Source organism: Lycorma delicatula, chromosome 8, assembly GCF_047948215.1.
Source record: "Lycorma delicatula isolate Av1 chromosome 8, ASM4794821v1, whole genome shotgun sequence".
NCBI lineage: Eukaryota > Metazoa > Arthropoda > Insecta > Hemiptera > Fulgoridae > Lycorma > Lycorma delicatula.
The window spans coordinates 132330124-132350823 of record NC_134462.1 but is presented as its reverse complement, the minus strand read 5'-3'; the positions used below and the strand labels follow the sequence as shown (position 1 = coordinate 132350823).

General features: G+C 26.4%; 1 protein-coding gene across 2 annotated transcripts in view; it reads left to right on the top strand.

The window, feature by feature from the left end:
- NijC (Ninjurin C) overlaps nt 1-12311 on the top strand; it is a 71347-nt gene extending 59036 nt beyond the window's left edge. Inside the window, exon 3 of one of the 2 annotated variants that reach the window (XM_075372792.1) lies at nt 9535-12311. In XM_075372792.1, the coding sequence (XP_075228907.1) occupies nt 9535-9717 (183 nt within the window). In that variant the 3' untranslated portion in view covers nt 9718-12311. Of the gene's footprint in view, nt 1-1699; nt 4491-9534 lie in introns of those variants that run through there. The other variant, XM_075372789.1, reaches the window with a different exon arrangement.
- The last annotated feature ends 8389 nt before the right edge of the window (nt 12312-20700 follow it).

Here is a 20700-nt window from a genome sequence, read left to right as displayed (position 1 = left end):
CTAGCAATATCTTCTATTTAATAATTACAATTAGTTTATGTAGCAAATAGAAAGAATTACATACAACAGTCTACCGCTTAAAGAAGTTTGTTTTAAAAACAAAATGTATTACGAGTTAAAAAATGTATTAATTAAAGATTAATTTCATTTAAACCTTGCTAGTTTGGACAAACTGAAGACCATTATGAATTAATAAAAACTTAAATTAATGAAACTAGATGCTTGTGGAAAAGTTTTTTTTATTAGCAAATATTAACAATCATTCAATATAACTATTTAGTAGGACTGGCGGACTGATTTTATACATTTTACTATATAATGATCTAATTTTTGATTCAATGTATTTCTTTTTACTTTTTTTTTACAACTAATTTGTATCCTTGAAATTAGACATTATTCTACAAATACATAATGAGTACAAAATTTATAGAAGAGAAAGAATTAGAGACATTATATAAATTGAACAGAGCAAATAAAGAACGCAATTCTAAAATGTATCAATTGAAACTAAAATGAACTTTAAAACTTATCTTTAAGTACAATTAATAAAATACTTAAGTACACAACGTAAACCTTGGTAACTTCATCCTTATAACTTAAAAAATAAAGTTAACTTTAATTTTTTTGAAGCCGTAATGTAACGTTTAATTCCACATAAATATCAGTAGGATAGACAAATTATTAATAAAGTAGCAAAAAAATGTTTAATAATTTCCAAAATAGTAAATTCTTGTTTCCTCTATTCCTTGTTTCATTAGTTGTTCTGATTTAACACAGTTATGGTGACAATTTTTGAAGAAGCTGACAAGAAAGAGACTTCATTTGTTAAGTTAACTTGTTTCTTGCAACTAAAGTTAATTAATTATTCCGTGCATTCTATATTTTAGTTTTCATTATGGTACATGACATCCATCACTGTCTCATTTTGATTTTTACAGTATATGCTACTGTAAATAATTCAGTTCAATTAAATTCTTTTCCTTATGCATTAAGTTTAATTTTTAATTACTTAGCCTTTGATAATTTTTATGATATGTAACGTTCAGAATTTTTGTTTTTTACTACATTACTGTATTTTACATGCATTCTTATTTATATTTTAATGCGTGAATAGTACACTTATAGTTCAATACTAAACAAAGAAGAAACATTATAGTTATTGGTTTAGAATGAAAAAAAATCTGTGTACATGTTTTGTAGTTAATCTTGTATCACTTTAAATTAGGCCTATAGAATGATACTGTACCACTTGCAAACCTTACCAAGTTGAAATTTCAGAAAAACATATTCAAGTTATCAAGGTCTAATTGTATACAATAATTTGAATTTTCTGTTGAAATTCATTTGATAAAGTATTTCAAATTAGGTGTGAACAAAATAGCAGAATTTATTGTAATTACATATTTTTTATACCTAAATTTAGCATTAAATAATGTGAAAGAAAATTAATTCAGATAAAAAAGAACACTGTTCAGTATTACTTAAAATATTAAAAAATAGAAATATAAAAAAAATCTTATAATATGCTTTACTTGAATTACATTTGTTTTTTGTTTATTTACTTATAATTAATTGTAAAATAAAGGATTTGAAAAATTTTCAAGAAAAGTATCTCTTAATATTATACTTTAAAACTTAAAAAAAAACTGTTGTATTTTTGTATTATAATGAATTGATATAAATCAACTGCACATTGCAGATTTGCGTTGGAATCCTGTTTCTAATTATCGGTGGACTGGATTTAAATAAACAGAATGATCGTCAACCAGCAATTATATTAAATGATATTATATTAATAATGATTTTCTTAATATCACTTATAAATGTCATCATATCTAGTTTTGGAATTCAACATTCTGGACACGCATCAGAAATATACCAATCATCGACTAATAAACCACATCTACAGTGATATTTTACCTGATTGTTTATTTTTTTTAATCATAAGTTTCAAAATAATGTTTTATTAAACTGTTTAATGTTCCTCATACCAACAATTTCATGAAACGCTTAAAAACCAACCGTGTTCTAGAATGATTAAGTTACTTTCTAGGGAAAATATTTATTTTAACATATTTAATTTTATGATTTAGAAAACAAACTAAACAAATATTGAATCTTCAAACCATAAAAATTATGTACTGATAACAATCTACACAATTAAATTCTTTTCATTTTTATCATAGAGTTTTATCAATAAATAATTTTTCAAGAAATCCCACATATTTAGTTTTATTTTAATTATATAAAATTTCAATCATTTATTCAATAAAATTATAATAAAATCCAACTTAGTAAATGAAAAATTTGAGATTTTAATTTTTTGTTAATTTATTTATTAATTTAAAAAAAAATGTAATTTTATGTAAATCAAAGAAACTTCTAATGATGATTATTTAAGTATTTCTACAGTTAATAAAAATTGAAAAATTTGATACATGAAATGTATTCTAGTGATTAGTAAAGTTATAAAAAAATATATTTATTGTTTATCTACAAATGTATGTAAGAGTAAAACATATTTATACAGAACTACAACATAAATAATACATTTAAAAAGTATGTTTCAATATAAAATCACAACTCTTTTTTACTATTATTAATATTTATTTTTTTCAAATTTAATTTGAGATTAAATTCTTTACTACTTGCTGTTAGTTATAGTTCAGGCAGTTGGTTATGTATTGTTACAGGTCAACCAATCCTGAGATATTAGCATATTCATTTAACTGCAATGTCAAATTATCTATATTTTATTAAAACTCTTTAAATCTAGTTTCTGCAATGTTACAAAATATCTGCTAGAAAAGTTATAAGGCAATGATATTAACAGTTCCTATCCAAAGTTATTGATTAATATTAATGTTCATCCTATATCTTACTGATGAACAGGTTTTTTTCAGTTATTGATGACCTTATATTTTTTATAAAATATATATAACATTATAGGAATGAGAAAATTTTTATTATTAGAAGAAATTCATTATGCTAATACCAGAAATGCTACTATTCCATTAACCTTGAGTTGGTGGTAGCACTCACCTTTAAACAGGTAGTCCAGGTCAGTCATAACTATATTGTATTTAATTGACGTTGCTCAAAGAATTACTCAATGAAAAATAACAAATTTAAAAGAACAGCAACTAAAATTACAATGAATTTTAGATTTTAACTTATTATACAATTTAATTTTTTAAACAGTCTCTCAAACACCACAAATGTTTAATTTAAACAAAAAAATACAGTAGAGCTTGTACATAATACCGCTGTTGAACTAATGAAAAGAGGACAATTTAGACAGGTGATTGTTGTATATAAAATATATATACAGTGTTTTATACATTGTAATTAACGGTAAATATTTTTTACATACAAAAAATCATACACCCACTAGCAGTGGGAAAACAGGATTCCTTATCATTTCAGCCAGGACCACGAAACAGATAACAGATGGTTATTAAAAGCAGGTGGTTAGATTACTCAGTAGTAATGTTAACTTCTACTGTACTTTCTTTAAAGTATGAGTTAAGTTGATTTTTTCCAAGATCATACTATATAATAACTGAATGCTAATAGAAATAAATATTTTTTAAAAAGCATTCATAAAATTATTTGTTTATATTTAAAGATAGTATTTAACTTGAATGATGAATTATAAATGAAATATAATGAATGATGATACATTATCATGGTATTGTTTATGAAAATGTGTATTCTTATAAAATATTCATTAATTGAAGGAAATGATATTAATACTTAATTTTAATTCATAATAATAGTACTAATCTCTGAACTCTGATTAAGTGTATTGATTTGCTTTAATTGAATAAAAGATATTCTCATTATAATACCAAAACAGAAGTCAGACTGTTTTTATATTCAAAACTTAATTTTTCTTTTGCATTTATCATTTCCTTTTTTATGTATTATATTTCATTATCTGCTCCAAAACAAATATATTTTAGTAATGATGATTGTACAACTTATTTTACTAAACTAAAATCTCCAGGTCAGAAAGCAGTATTTGTAAAACGTTCAAAATGGTAATCAAATTTTTAAGAACAAAATGCATGTTTTCTTTTATTATTATAAACAATTAATGAATAAACATTACTTAATTAAAAAAATAATGAAATTGAGTAAATTTGTACTGATTTTTAAATATTTTTATTACAAATGTATAACAATTTTTAGAGAGAAAATGCTTTTACTATTATATTTAGAATACGTTGGTATAATTCTTATACGTTTTATAATTTTGAAGGGTGAAATGCACGATTTATTAATTTATTATATTGTACTGCATTATTGTCTTCAAGAAGGTATTATGTGATTTGTAATTTTTTACTTTGTTATATAAATAATATTAATCATATAAGTATGAAGTGAGTAGGCTTATAATGTAACTGTGTGCCTTTTAATTGGTACTATAACCTATAATAGATTATTATATAGAATTTAAATAAAACAAGTTATAAAAAAAAATTAAATGAGTGAAATTTTATTTAAAACTTCTTTTCCTTTAAAAACAATAACTAAATATGATTTTATAGTTTAATATATTTTCTAAAAATATATCCTAATCTTAAAATCTTAGAACAGCTTGGTTTATATAACTTACTTTGAATATTTTCTCTTTATCAACATTTAGTGTCACGTAGGACACAAAATAGATGGAGACAGCAGCAGTGTAAGGGATCTGCCAACAAGCAGAACATCAGATGACTATGAAGAGGACAAAATGAAATGCTGCTACTGATATTTTAAAACTGTAGTTTTGCTGGTTTATGATTTAAGAAAATAAAATTTGAAGAAAGTGCTAAGAGGCAATCATTCAAGATGCTGTAAAGTAAACCTCATTGATAAGATAAAAACGAAAAAGATAAAAAGAAAGATAAGAGAGAGAGAGACAGACAGAGAGAGAGCGAGAGAGAGAGAGAGATCTTCAAATAAAACAATTAGGCTTAGTAAGGAGAATATATTTTCCTTATTTATGGTAACATGTTTTATATTTAGGTTTAGTACTCATTAATACATAATAGCAATCTTAAGCCCATGTTAAGTCAGGTAATTTGTATTTACAGGTATAAGTTGTCTACTAACAGTAGACCAATTATATCTACAAATGTATATATTACAAGTTATTTATATTATTCAGTTTATTTATTATTATAAATAACTGCTAGTGTAAATATACTGTACGTGTATTATGGTGTAGTGTAATAAATTATATAACTGATTCTTTTATTGCATCAGTTCATATCATCACATGTGGTATAGTGAAAGAATTCTAGTGTTCAAAAAGTGACAAAACCTTATGGGAAAATCAGTAAATTACAATAGTTGTTGAAAATGGCCTCCATTATGCGATTCACATAATTGAATACAGCGTTGCATACTCTTAAAAAAAATGTTGTAATGTCTGTTGAGGATGAGCAGTGTGAGGATGAGTTTTGTAAGAGGCATCCTTAAAGTATCCCCACAAGAAAAAGTCAGGAAGGGATAAATCACGAGACCAAGGAGGCCACAACCCCTTCGAAATCACTTGTCCATAACACACTGATCCAAGAAGTCAGTGTTTTTAGCTTATGAGCTGTAGCATTGCCCTGCTGAAACCGCATGTACTCTATTCGGTCTGTAGATATAGTGTTTACAAATTGTTGCACCATCTGTACATAGTGCTCACGGTTCACTGAGCCGTTAAAGAATGCCATGAAGATTCACCTACATGACATTGCATACCAAACACCCACTTTTGTCTGTGCAGAGGAGACTCGTGCTGCTGAAGTAGATTTTCCATATACCAAATGCGTGAATTCTGTCCACTCATGCATCAATCAAGGTAGAACCATGTCTCGTCAGATCAAAACCAATCACTGAGTTTTCCCCGTCTTGCATTACAGATGACATGAACCAGTGACAGAAAAGCTACACGTTTTCCAATGTCTGCAGGTACCAACTCATGAACAACACAAATTTTGTATGCATGACATCTTGAAGTGTGTGGGCTGTACCAACATAGAGACCAGACTGGCTAGACAGGTGTTCCATAGACTTCTTGGAACTAACTGAATATGCAGTTTGCATGTCGATCAACTTTTCTGGTTTTAACACTTTTGGCTGCCCACTTTTGGCCACGTCTGCCACATTCTCTATCTCTTCGGACTTGTAGTACAGCCGCTTGATGGAATACTTGTTTTGTGCATCCACACCATAATTTTCTGTGAAGGCATTCTGGGTCTGAGCATAACTAGCACATCTAATGTATTGGGAGACAATGGATATTCTCTGCTCCATTGTGTAACCCATCTTTCCTCAATTAAACCTGCAACAAAAGAAGGAAACATTCTTCAGGATGCATTACTTTTTGAACACTATATTTAAAGTTTTTTCAACTATACTTTTGAATAATGTTTTCCCCTCTATGATTCCATGAAAAGTTATTAGTTAGTTCCTTAACTGGGTGATGTCAAAAAAGGGGTAATGTCAAAAATTAATAATCCATTAATTATAAAGCATAAATGGGAGTTGGAATCGACTGTTTCACTATTATTGGACCAGAAAATAAAACTTTAAGAAAATTAGGCATTAAAACAAAGATGATCAGAAACATCTACAAGAACAAGTTCATGATCTCAAGGAATCACTCAATATTGAGCAAGATCTCAAGGTTCTTTTTCATTATCTGTAATATTGCACAATATCTAATTATTTTTATTTTGCTCTTTATTTAATTTAGTTATTCATTTTATAATTTAAAAAGTCTCTCTTTTTATTAAAGAATTTTTTTTTATATGCAACATTGTATTTATATTTCTTAATTTGGATCATCAGAAGTGTAGTCTAGTTGCTTAATTGAGCCAAACTCTATAAATCAGAAATATTCCTATTAATCAAACAAAGCAAGCATTGTAATCTTTTGTGGTTAGACAAACTTGAAGAATGTGAAATATGTTAATGTAAATAAAATTATAACAGACTTTAAAAAGGCTGGTCACAAATATATGGAACTAGCAAATAAAGCCAATAGAAACAAAATCTACAAATGGTGGAAATAATACTCTGATTAGATTCATGAAAACTTCTCATGGATGAATCAAAAATATATTTTACTATATGAGTATATCTATGAAACAACTACTTGAAGCAGATAAACAAATTTCTAATTTGATATTCTTCTATTAATATATTTATCAGTTATAAATATTTTGTTATATTATGAGTAAATACCTGACAAATAAATTAAAACAATAAATGAAGTGTTAAAGATAATTTCAGATTTATTTTATATTTCCTGATTTCTCTTCCTACCAGTCATTGAGTTCACTTTCTCTTCTTTCCTATTAAATATAGAATTTTCAAGATGGTTACAGTATAGACATAATGAACACTAAATGTCATATTGTTGTACTGTTTATAACTTTTAAAAATCTTATACCAATTTTTTATATTCATGGCCCTGTATTTAATTTATATATTTTAAAATTTAAACAACATCAAATTTTTATGCCATCTTTATGAACAAATAATTACACAATAATGAATTTGTGAAAAATATTTCTGACTTTCATTCTTCTATTTCGTAAAGTAAATAACTCTAATTCTTAAATATGAAAATTACTAAATAGGAGGTTAGAACCTCAATTGAAAGGGAACAATTAACCTACAGATATTGAAATTAAAGTAATCAGTTATTAAGTAATTAAAATTTTCTGTTGCTTCTTACATTATTTTATATGAATTAAATGTTAATATTAGTTGTAACTTTAAACAGAGAGATTGAGATTTGATAACCTTTTATGAAATAAAGTACCTAAACAAATACCCAATGATTGCTGACATAAAGAAAAAATTAAGACTAATTGTCCATTATTACAATTGTCAAACAGCTATCAAAAGCAGTTATAATTAATTCAATAAAAATAAATACACAAATAGTACAAAAATGCTTATGAATAAATATAATATAAAATACAGAACCAAAAAAACTACTTCATAATAACTTTACTTTTAATTGTAGTAATTAAAAAAAAAAAAAAATGGTATGAATTTTACTGCTTACTTTGCATTCTACCAGAAATTAACAACAAAACTAAAGCTTATTTTATGGAAAACTAAAATTTAAGGAATATTTTTAAATGTAGTGAATCATTCATCAAACAAAAAAAAACTTCACTTATAACAACAATAATATTTTCTATCATTTTTCGATTTATTTTTATTTCATCACAAATTTCATTGAAACAAAAATTAAAAGTTAAATATTAACCTACATACTTTTTGTTTTAATCTTGAGGGGCTACTTTTAATTTTGAATGTGTTCTACTAAATCTCGGAAAAAATCAATTCCTGCACAAATGTTTTAGCGAGATTGTGTGATTAAATCCACTTATAATTTTACCACAGAAATGAAAGCAAGGATTGAGAAAGTATGAGCATATTTCATTGAAATGGAAGTGTTTACTATGGCAGAGATATGCACTCACATTTTTACATTTGAAAATTTGTTTGTTGAGATAGTCTTTGCTGATAATCTTCATTATGAAATGGAAAAGTGGATCTGATTACAACAATTTTAATACAGACATAAGGTATTCAAGACATAAGTTTATAGACAAATATTGAGAAAATTGTTATCATGATTATACTATGTTACAAATATGGAGGTTACGAGATGATTGGGCAAATAGACATAAAATGTTGAAACAATTAAGAGAAAAAAATCTTCAACTGGTTACATAATACAAGAAACAAAGTCTCCCATGTTACTTTGATAGTTCAGAGGAAGAGCTATTACAGAAGAAGAATAGAAAGATGAAAAATAATATATTTGCATACATTAAGTGACAACTTCAAAATGGTTACTTCCAAAACTTCTACTATATATTCTTATGCCAACCTTCATCAAATAGATGGCATGTGAAGAAGATGCAATTTTAGCAGTATAAATGATTTAAAAAAAAATAATTTAAAAAGAAGAAATGTTTCACAAGTATACCTCCCCCTCATAAACCAATTTTCAATATCATACATTACGTTTATGTCATCCAGATCAGAGTATACATTAGCTCATTTTTTGGATTAAAAATTGGCCTTTCTACTCTTACAGTGGAAAGGTTAATTCCACAATGGGACTAAATATAGATCAGTCCCATTATCTCAATTCAGTCTTCCCTTTGAATTGAAATATACACATTTGAAGCAGCAGGTAAAAAAAAAATTGAACAAATTTAAAAAAATGTAAGTATAATCTTTCTGTAATACTTTTTTTCAGAAAATTATTTGATCACACATAACCACTATTTTTTATTTTTTTATTATTTTTGCATAAGAGCCAAGATGTGTAGGTAAGTAAAAATAATTAAATGTATAAAAAAAAAAATATATATATATAATATAATTTGTATACATAAATATATAATTTTTTATTTAAACTCTATAATAATAAAAAAGTAATTTTTTTCTATACTTTTAATTTATTTCTCTAATTTTATTATGAACTGTTTTTAATATGAGTGTGGTTATAATTCTTAGGTGATTCTTGGAATTATAACTTTAATTATATCAACAAAGAATATCAATTATCAGAAATATCATCGATCAGCTGCAATGTGGCATCATGCTGCTGTCTGTTGCATTACATTGGGAGTCATAGTCGATGTACTGAAAATGAATTTTTCTGGTGATGTTCCTCAACCAAATAAAATAACTGTTTGAAGCATAACTGTCTTTTATCTCTTTTATTATAAAAAGTTTACTTCTGGGATAATCAATTATGTAATAAATATTTAGATGAAGACAAATGCTGAAAAATTAATTTTAATTTAACATGGAGTACAGGATAGCTAACAGTGACATAGTGCTTAAAAAATTGTGAATATAGTTCAAGGACTTCTGTGTAACTTAAATCCCTCTGTATTAATTTAACTTCCTCTTTCTGACATTTGATCTCTTTTATGTAAATCTAGGGATTGCATTAGTTTAAAAATGACAAAATTAAATTGCAATAAATATTCTTTATGTTGGAAGAACATGATTTAATCAGGAGATTATTCATGTGGCAAGGCAGTTATTTATTTATATTTGAAGTAAAAGTTATTCTATATGCATAAATCATTTATTAAAAACACATACTTTAAAACTAAACTGCTTGTTCATATGTATATTGTATAACTCTACTGGAACAGAGAAGTTGTAAAAGAAATTAAGTAAATCTGCAGTTAGCTATGTTCAATCATATATTCTGCCAGCAATTTGCACTTATAAGCCTATAAATTACAAAAATAATAATACGAATAACAATTGGAAAAATATATAAAAATATTAAATAAAACATGAAAAACACTGCCAAATGCAATACAGGATGCAAATTACAGGTGAAACTACCAAAAATATAAACATTATTTTGAATAAGTTTGATGAAGACCAAAATATAATTAAGAATATATAATTAAGACCTATTATATATTAAGATATAATATAATTAAGACCAAAATATAATTGGAAATATAATTAAGATGAACAGAGTTATCATTGAGCTATCTGCACCACATCTCACAAATCACTGCAACAAATCTTGTAAAGTACAAATGCAAACAGTCAATGGCATATACAGATACTCCATCATTCTAAGCATCTGATTTATTGCAGCCGTCATACAATATCTAGGATATTTTTGCAAATTTTATTCACTAACAGAGCTTCTAAAAATTATGTGATATTTTATAAAAACAATGAACTTTTCCAATAAAAAAATTAAAATTTATATCATCTACTTGCATCACCAAACCTGAAAACAAATTTTAAAACAGGGAGTACAGAATCTCCATTTATATTTACTAATGATTTGTCACTGTAATAAAGATACAAAAAAAGTTTGATTTAGTGTATAAACTTTAAGATTTGTAAATCTCCAAACTATTAAAGAGATTATAGATATCAATAAATAAATAATTCAGCTTAGATTTACTTACATTTAATTTTAAGAAGGATTATTGGAACAAAAGATTAAAGCTGTGCTTGTTGAGGTTAATGAGTTTCAGCAATGAATTTTATACAATGCCCTAAAAACCTAATTTAAATTTTATTTTTTATTTAAAACTTCAAAATAGTTTTAACCCTTTTTATGGTTATTTTTCTTGAATGTTACTAAAGATTTTCAACCAAAATGATTGAAAATGTTTAGACATGAGTAAAAATTTTGTTAAGTTTTAATTTGTTTCAGTATTATCTTCAGAATTAAATATTTTACAAAATAAGATGGTAAACTGTAACTTCTAATGTTTTGATTTTTATTTCATTTGAAATATCTAAGCAATCTGAACTGCAAATGAAAGTAAAAGCGAGGACAAAATGGTAATGGCCTTAGGTAGTATAACAGTAGTTATTCAATGCTTGCAGGTAGATTCTCTTTGAATGACTACTACTATAAAATAACAGTGAAGAAGTAATTAATATATTTAAAAAAATGAATTTTCTTTTCTTTAAAATATCACAAAATTTGAATAATATAATTTTTTTATTCTTATATCTACTAAAACAAAAAATCTTTTAACAAAAAAAGAAGCTATTTCTTTCTGTTTTCCATAGTGCTTAGAGACATTTTAGAGACATTTTTAGTTTAGAGAATTACATCAATTATAGAATAAACAGGTTGTAAGAAATACAGTTTACCATCTTACACAAAACTCTCTTCTACAATTTATTTATTTACATATCATTAATTGTTTTTCAATTTATATATATTAAATTTTTAATAAGAAAAAGAGCGTAACTAAATGTATTTAATGAAACATTATTGTTACTGCGAATTGTGTACAAATTATTTTGAGAAAGAAGTTTTTTTTTTAAATATTGTCTATGATAATTTATTTAGAATTTGCAGAAAAATGAAGTACAACTAATTTTATACAAATTATACATGTTTAAATGATATATATATCCTTTATTATAAAAATTTATGTATTATTTACCATGATTCTACAAATTTATAATTATAATTTTTAGACAAATTTACTCAAAAATTCTAAAACATAAAATCAAATTATTTTTATTAATATTGTAAAAATTTAAACGTAAATATTGAAATACAAATTTAATAATTAGTGTAAAAATTAAATATAAAATGTGAATGAATTTATTTTTACATGTTGGGTGTTTTTATTTTTTTATGACTAAATTAAAATGGATTTCATATTATTACATATATTTTAAAATACATTATTTACAAAATACAATATATTGATGTAGTTGGCTTATTAATCCTAGTTTTTATTCTCTCTAAATGAAATCAATTATTTTGTCTCCTTAATTATATATGCCATGAAATAGGTAAAAATTATAACTTTACATAATAAATAATACTGAAATAAAACCAGATGGAAATTAATTTTTATTTATTCTGTATTTTACTCAAAAATTTAATACAGCACAGTGTCCTGTAAGTTCAGAAACATTTTAATATATGGCTTTATTGAGTATGAGAATGTCATTCATAAGACAGTGCTCTTAAGTGAATCTCAGTGATAAAAACCCAGTAATGAATTGCATAACCTTCCAGGCTATGTTGGAGAAATTATGAAATTCATTTTTGAAAAAATTTTCTGGCTATACCAGAAAGTTTTACTTGAAGCTTTATGACAAAATAGTTTTTTTTTTAATTGAAAAGCAATTACTAAAATTATGAACTCCTTTTTTCACATTTTTTTGTGAAAATAATTATTTCTAATTTGTATGATACAAATATAAATAAATAGAAAAAACTTTATTTTTTCTATACTTGTGGAGAGGTCTTAACAAAAAGTTAACAGTAGGACTACTGTTTTGTGTTCTTGAAAGATGAAAAATTCTTTTTCATTTTGGGGGCTCCCATACTCAAGGGAAAGCATTCGAATGAAATTAATTTTTAAGAAAATACCTAGTCGCTAAGAGGTGATAATAAATTTAAAAAAGAACTTTTTATAATTGTTTGAAAAATTTCAAGAAATTAGCCATAATTTTAAATAAACAAAGTTGTAATTTTCTATGTTAAGGGTAAAACGTTTTGGCTAATTTTTTTTCAAGAAATACAAAACAGCTATCAAAATATTAAAGGGCTATCAAAAAATTAAGATTTTTACATTTTAAATGCAATGGGCAACTTGCAAAGTGAATTTAAATTCTTTTTAAACTAAAAAAAATAATTTTTGTTACTACAGACCATTGGAGTGGCATTGGCAAAAAAAATTAGCGGTTTGAAGGCCCACTTATGTAGAAAATATAGATGCAAAAAACTCCCATTAATTCCTTTTCTGAAGCAAGATATAACTAATATATATATATATAAACAAAGTCATTTTTTTGGGGGAGGAGGTGAATTTTAAATGAAAATTTTTATAATTTGTGATCCTGAAAAAAAAACTTGAATGTTTGTAAAAAGGTTTTTTCCCAGTAAAGATTTTAAATTTTAAATTATTTCTTCCTGAAGGTAGTATCTATCTACCAAATTTGAAAAATATCTATCACAGGATCCACAGTTATAAGATCAAAGGTAAACTTACATAAATACGCACAAATGTCTATCTGAAAAAAATAGACTTTTTGGACTTGGGAGCATTGGAATAAAAGATTTTTTCACAGATTATTTACAATTCATTTACTTTTTTGTTAAAAAAATTTTTTTTAAAAACCTACTTAAGGCACATAATTTAAGACCAGTTTTTTGGATCTTCTTTTGACCGATCTATATTCTTTCCACTTAAAGCTATAGCTGCTGTAGCAACATATATCACTATGGCCAGGAAGGTAAAAATACACTGATAACATCACTCTCCAAATTCTTCCAAAGGTAACTATACTATAAACTCCTCAGTAAAACTGTACACTATACTGTACATGAAAATTTTAATAACCCCCTCAATGGCAAAATTTATTGGTATAAAAAAAATATATTTTAATGTTTCTTTTTTTTTTTTTTTACATTATATATGCTGTTATTATGACATAAAAACAGTTTTTGAACCATTTCTCTTTTCAGACTGAAAAATATTCATTGTACACTATACTGTACATTTTTAGTCAAACTACATATGTGTAATAAAATTTTTAGAAACAAAAATATATCTAGAAGGTGTACAATAGTTTTCTTGACACAAATTTTCATTTCTTACAGAAAAAAGTGAATAAAATGATAAATTAAAAGTAATTTTATTAAGTATAACACTGAAAAATAAATGCTTTGTAATATTTACAATAAAAAACAAAAAATGTTTTTAGTGGTAAATTTTTAAAACAATAGAGATAATTAAACTTACAACTACAACAATAAAATTAAATTAAACATTCTAAAAAAATTATATAATTCTTTAAAGCGAAAAAAATTAAGTCCATTTTTAGTTTTTTTTCATGAAATAAAAGAAAAGCGTTTTTGATTAAGGCACAGATGAACTTTACATTTTCAACAATAAAAATGCAACTTATATTTACTACAGCCATTTCTTTTACATCTAAAATAATTGATTCTTTATTATTATCATGGTCGGCATTATCATATTTCACTTCATCAATCTGTCTTGATTCAAAAATATTTCTTGATTTTTTTTATTTCATGAAGCTCTCCAACTGTTAAAGATGGTCTTTCCTGTTGTCTTAACTGCTCTGACTTGCCAACTTTAATAAGTTCTTCTGGCACATGCAATCTAAAATAAAATAAATCCAATATACCTTTTTTTAGGTGTATTAAATTGATTGCATGCAATTTTATATTCGATCCGTGAATTGCATACTGCCATGTCAATGGCACAAAATATTAGGTGTAATGTCTATCTTTTGGAACAAACATTTATATGTTACAAACTAACAAAATGATTGAACAAATCAATTCCTCTCACGGCACTATTGCTCTCCTTTACTACTTGCCGGCAAGATATATTTATTACAGATTTGCCAGATTTATCCCACCTTCTTACACTATCATTCTTACCAATACCCATAAAATTGGAAGCAAGAACAACAGTCCTATTATAAAACCATTTGGTCATAACTACATCATTATCTTGGTTGACCAACTCTTCACTGAATCCTCTTTTTGTTTTGTGAAAAGTACTTTGCCATCAGCAAATAGAGGTTTTGAAAAATGATTTAATCTAACTGTGCCTGAAGAAAAGATCAGTCAAGACTATAAAATCTGTAGCATGTGGTAATTTGTAAAATAATTGTCAAAGTAAAGACAGTTATCTGGTCTACTAAGACTTTTACTGAGCTCTAATATAACAGAAGCACCCAATCTAAATTGTTTAATTTCATTAACAGCAAGTACTCTTGTTCTACCTTAGTATAAAATGAAATTGTAGAGAAGACCACTCTTACTACAAAGTAAGAAGTCTTTTATCCCCCAGGGTGAGGGCTTTCCCTTAACAAACTGTTTAACAGTTATATTACCAGTAAAAGGAATTATATGCTCATACACACAAACAGATTTTTCTATTACTAATTGTTTGCAACGTTCATTTATTTTATTGTACAGAGGTTGAACTTTATGAAATATGTCAATAGTTTGATGATCAGTAGTAGGACCACAAGTATTTTTTGATTAATTTCCTTCAGTAGAACAGTTTATTCTAGTCCACACTGGACGATTTTCTTAAGTTATTAACAAAATGAAAATTATTTCTTAATTTGAAAAATTTTTCTTTTGACATTCCTGAATCTTGAAAAAGTGTAATTTTAATTCATGGATCCCAGCAAAGTTCCACTTTGGAAATACACAATTTATCTAATACAATGTGGAGGCTTATGAGTCCCAATTTCTGCAACATCTAGTAATTGTGATGTTGCAGAAATTGTACAGTATTGTTCTGTATTGCATACATATTGGTTAACTCAGCAGTGCTCTACTACAGTAAGGCACATATGTACTAAAAACACTCAAAAGGGGATTTACTTAAGTAATTTTCAGACATATCTGTAAATTCGGGGGAGGGGGTTGTGAGTTGTAAAATATTTCTTTTCCCATTTTATATCCTTTTTCATTCAGTGCATTGTTCAGACTTCTTCTGCAGTTTAGCTTCATCATTCACCTTTTGACTGGTCAAAGACTCATTTCTCAATTGTGTAATAATCTTTTGTTTGGAGACATCTGCTTTTTTCGGCATTAGTTTTTCTGGCTTTGGTGCATTAGTTTAATGCACTGATGATAAAAGTTGAAATAGAGAACATCCACATTCAGGGAATCAGCAAAGAAGACGACGTGATGATAATAAGTGGAAAAGAGAGTGTTGGACAAGCATCAATGGAGCCCCCTAAAGCTTGAAGACCTCTAAAAGAGAGTTTGAGCTCTTTAGCCACCCCAAACATTTTAGCAGGGAGTGCATTAAGACTTAGACTCTGATGCAATACTCATTCTATGCCAGTATCATCTGATACCCACAGCAAGACATCCTCTGTGATTTACTACAGAGGATCATAAGATTCCATCTCCAAAGCCTCTAGACATCCTGGAAATAAAGGTGGAGGACAGCAGGAGGATGGAGAAAAGGTAGAGAAAAGGATGACATAAGGGTAAATGTTGGGAATAAATGGTATAATTGCAGTTTTTATAAGTTTTTTGACAAATTTTTCATTAAGGATGAGTTTTTAGAATTGAGAGATGATTACACCCGTTTTGACAGATATGACAATATTTCTTTAGAAATGGATGTATGTTTTAAGTGTCAAGGGCCCTATACCCTTGTCATTATGTGTTTATTTTTGGGGTTTCAATATCCTACGACAAATCTATTTTTGAATGATATGCCTGACAAGATTAGTCTTCTGATTATGTTTATTAGGGAGGGAAAGCATCTTTTTTCCTTTTTTGTTTGGGAAAAGGGCTAATGACCACAGCAGTCAATACCTGTAAAATAAAAAAAACCATCTGCTTTTTTCTGAAAGTAATAACGTTCATCAAACAGTTACTCCTTGGAGAAAAAATTGAAGACATCAACTTTAAAACTGACTTTTGACTGGCAAAGTATGATGATGTGCTATGGTTGGCTAAGTGAAAAAAACAACTACTTCATTCCTCACAGCCTTTAATATTCCTGGTATGGAATTTTTGTCAGTTGTTAAAACTTATGATTTGCATTTTAATTGATTTATGTCAAATAAGAAACTAACTTATGTCATTCGACTGGAATACCTACAGTTATTTAGTTATGGTATCAAGTGGAGAAATATAATTTTTTTACATTAATTGATTTCATTATTCAATGGCATCACAATTTGAATATAGTGATGACATTTAGAGCAATTTCATTGTTTTACTTTGAGTGAAAATCAATACTACCATACAGATTTTTACCTTTTCTTTATGACTTTTTTTTTTAATTTACTTTCACTCAAAATAATTATCAACATTAACATTCATATGCTTAGATGCCCTGTCAAGACATCAAACGACAAATAGTAAATGCATACTTAGGAACATAATTGATGCAATAACAAAGAAAGCTTCTTTTTTTTAAAGAAAGTTTTTTCTCAAAGTGCTCTCTTAGAAGCAGAAATTGATTGCAATTAGAACTAAAGATTTTAGGTGGGCTTACAATGACCACACTACCAATTGGTGTAACTATTCTGGGCTAAGGGAAGATGTTGATCTGTAGACCTTAAAAAGATCTCCTCTCAAATTCTTCCTCCCAGTTAGGTAAAACCAAATAGAAGAAGTATCTATTCTTTATTACTACATGAATCATTCCACAGGCATCTACTTATACGAGTCTACACCAAAGTCTGGCTCTCGTTTGTCACCTGTGTCCTGAGACTGCAAAACACATCATTCTTGAACCCAAAGCCCTTGAGAAAAAATGATTCCAAATCATTGGGCATGGTTTATTGGGAGATGCAAAGGTTCCTGATCTAGTTGGAAAGGTCCTAGAGCACTCATTAGAGATATGGAGCTGGTGAGATTATGTTAAATTTTTGGAAGTATACACAAAACCATGTAGCTGAAATGTTTCACAGAAACCCTGCTCTTTCTTATAAATAAATACTTTCATCATTTCATCATGACTTGTTCAGTTTGTACCATTTATCTACCACATACTGTAAATCATATGAGCAAAGAAAAACTTTAGTTGAGCATGTAAAATCAGTATAAAGTAATTAATGTCTTCTAGAAATGGAATATTAAATACACATTTGACAGCTTGTAATAATGTCAAATGAAACTTACTTAGATAACCGGAGATAATAATAATGACTGTAAAATATTTACAAGTTTATATACCATCTAACATTTTCAGAAACTGAATTACATTAAATGTGCTTTTAATCTATTTTACTGTAAAATCTATTAAAATAATTTTGATTGATTTTACATTTTCTACAAAGAACAATTTCAGCCTTTGGCATGCTTCAGATGATTACCAGATAACTTAAAACAATTTTCTGTCTTAATTGTATAATATTTTGTCATTTGTGAAGTAAAGGAGTTATCACACCATCAAAAAATTTGATCACTTCAGTGATATTACTAATTTCAGCTTATGTTACTACTGCCAGTTTAATAAAGTAAATAAGTAAAAGGAAGTGAAGAAGTATAAAAATAAAAAGTAAAGGCTTTAGTTATGAAAAATTTCAGTTAATTATTGAACATACTTTTTTTAAAGAATAAACTAATGCATTTAATACATCAATAATAAATTCTTATGTACGTATACAAGGAATTTTTTAAATATATTTATCTGATGTATATTACTAATAAAATATAACTCAATCAACATACTGTTCAAGATATTAGACAAATGTATACATTAATGATTAATGTATAGATAAATGTAGATTAATAACACAAAAATAAATGATCTATTCTAACAGTTTTGCAAATTAACATTGTCAATCATATTCAGTAAGACAGAATTCATCAAAATACTACTGCCAGCAAACATCGCTCAACATGTTTATAAATACAGTTGTTTATTTTTATTCATTAATTATTAGGCATAACATGTGATATGTTTCAAAACTTTTTTTTATCACTACATGGCACATTTTTTTTGTAAGCATACTGACCTTGTTACTTACATCTATATGCATTAACATAGGTACAGCATAGTTTGATCATAAAACACACTTTCTGTGTAAATAAAAACAACTTTTAATAACTAAATATTGTTTTGTACTCTTCTACTATGATATTTTTTTTAATACAAATTTATTTTGTTAAAGGCAGTAATTAAAAAAAAAAAACTGTTTATTATCTTTTTTATTTATTAATTTGGCTAATTTTACTTGTTTCATAAAAATACAGTTTTATATTATAAAATATAATTCTTTTGAAATAAATAATCGGTAATTTGTTATTATTTTATGAAAAGATAAATAAAATATTTAAAACAATAAAATTAAATTAATATCTTTTCTGGATACTTTTCAATGAACATATCATAAACCCAAAATTCAGTGAATCGCAGGGTTTGATTCATGAAAAAACTATGAGGACCCAGAATATTAAATGCTGATTTATAGATACTCACACTTAAGGATGATGACCCATTTATGTATTTTTTTATTTCTACCCATTACAATATAGGCACTTAAATTGCCACTGACCTGTAGCTGATATCTGGTCACTTTATATATCATATTAACAAAATGTAATTTTGTTATTATAAATACATCACAAACATTAAAGTTTGAACAAAATGCTCTTATCATTTCCACAGAACTGAATCATATTGAAATTCATTAGATTGTAATATGCTTCGTCTGAAAAATTCTGATAAATGCTTTTTAAAGTTCCAAGAATTCAATGACCTGGCAACAAACTATATAATTTAATTTCAATATATTGTAGACTTCTCTTAAATTAAGCTGATATTTTATTTTGATAACATGAAATTTAGTTTTCTGGTTTTAAAATATGTTTAAAATTAAATTTAAGTCATGCTTGGTTGTTATGAATATATATCAGAAGCTCAAAAACGTATAGAATAGACAATATTAGTATTGTTAGCGGGGAAAAAAGTGTTTTGCACAATACTGTGATATTTATTAAATATCAAACAAATTATTTTTTTCTGATTATTAAATACTTTTTTACTCTGAGGAACTATCTTACAAAATAATACAGTATGAAGGTGTGAAATAATAAATGGTAAGCAAAGCATTTATAATATAGGATGTGACATAAAATTCAAAACTCTTAGAATATATTTATTTTGCTAATTAGTAAGCATACTCTCCCTAGTTTAATATTTTTTACTATTTTTATCTCCAAAAAGGTGCGTTGATCAGTCAATTACAGTATATACTGTATGATTGGTTTACTTTTCCGTAGACAACTTAAAATTAATTATTTTTGTTTTTCTTTTGTTTAATTATCTTTGTTTTGGATTTATTTAAAACCAAGCTTAAATTTATGAATCATATCTCTAAACTTTCCAGTACAAAACCTGAGAAAGAAAGCAACTTGAATTCAGACTTACATCTTACAAAGCCATTAATATTATTAACAAAGAACACTAATTTCACAGCAGACATCTGAGCAAAAATTTAGGTGTAAAATAAAAAGATCAGTAGCCCCAGTATAGATTTCTATAATACAGTGTTCAAAAAGTGACACAACCCTAATTGGAATAATGTTTCCTTCTTTTGTTGCTGGTGTAATTGAGGAAAATTGCGTTAGGCAATGCAGCAGAGAGTATTCATTGTCTCCCAATACGTTAGATGTCCCAGTTATATGCC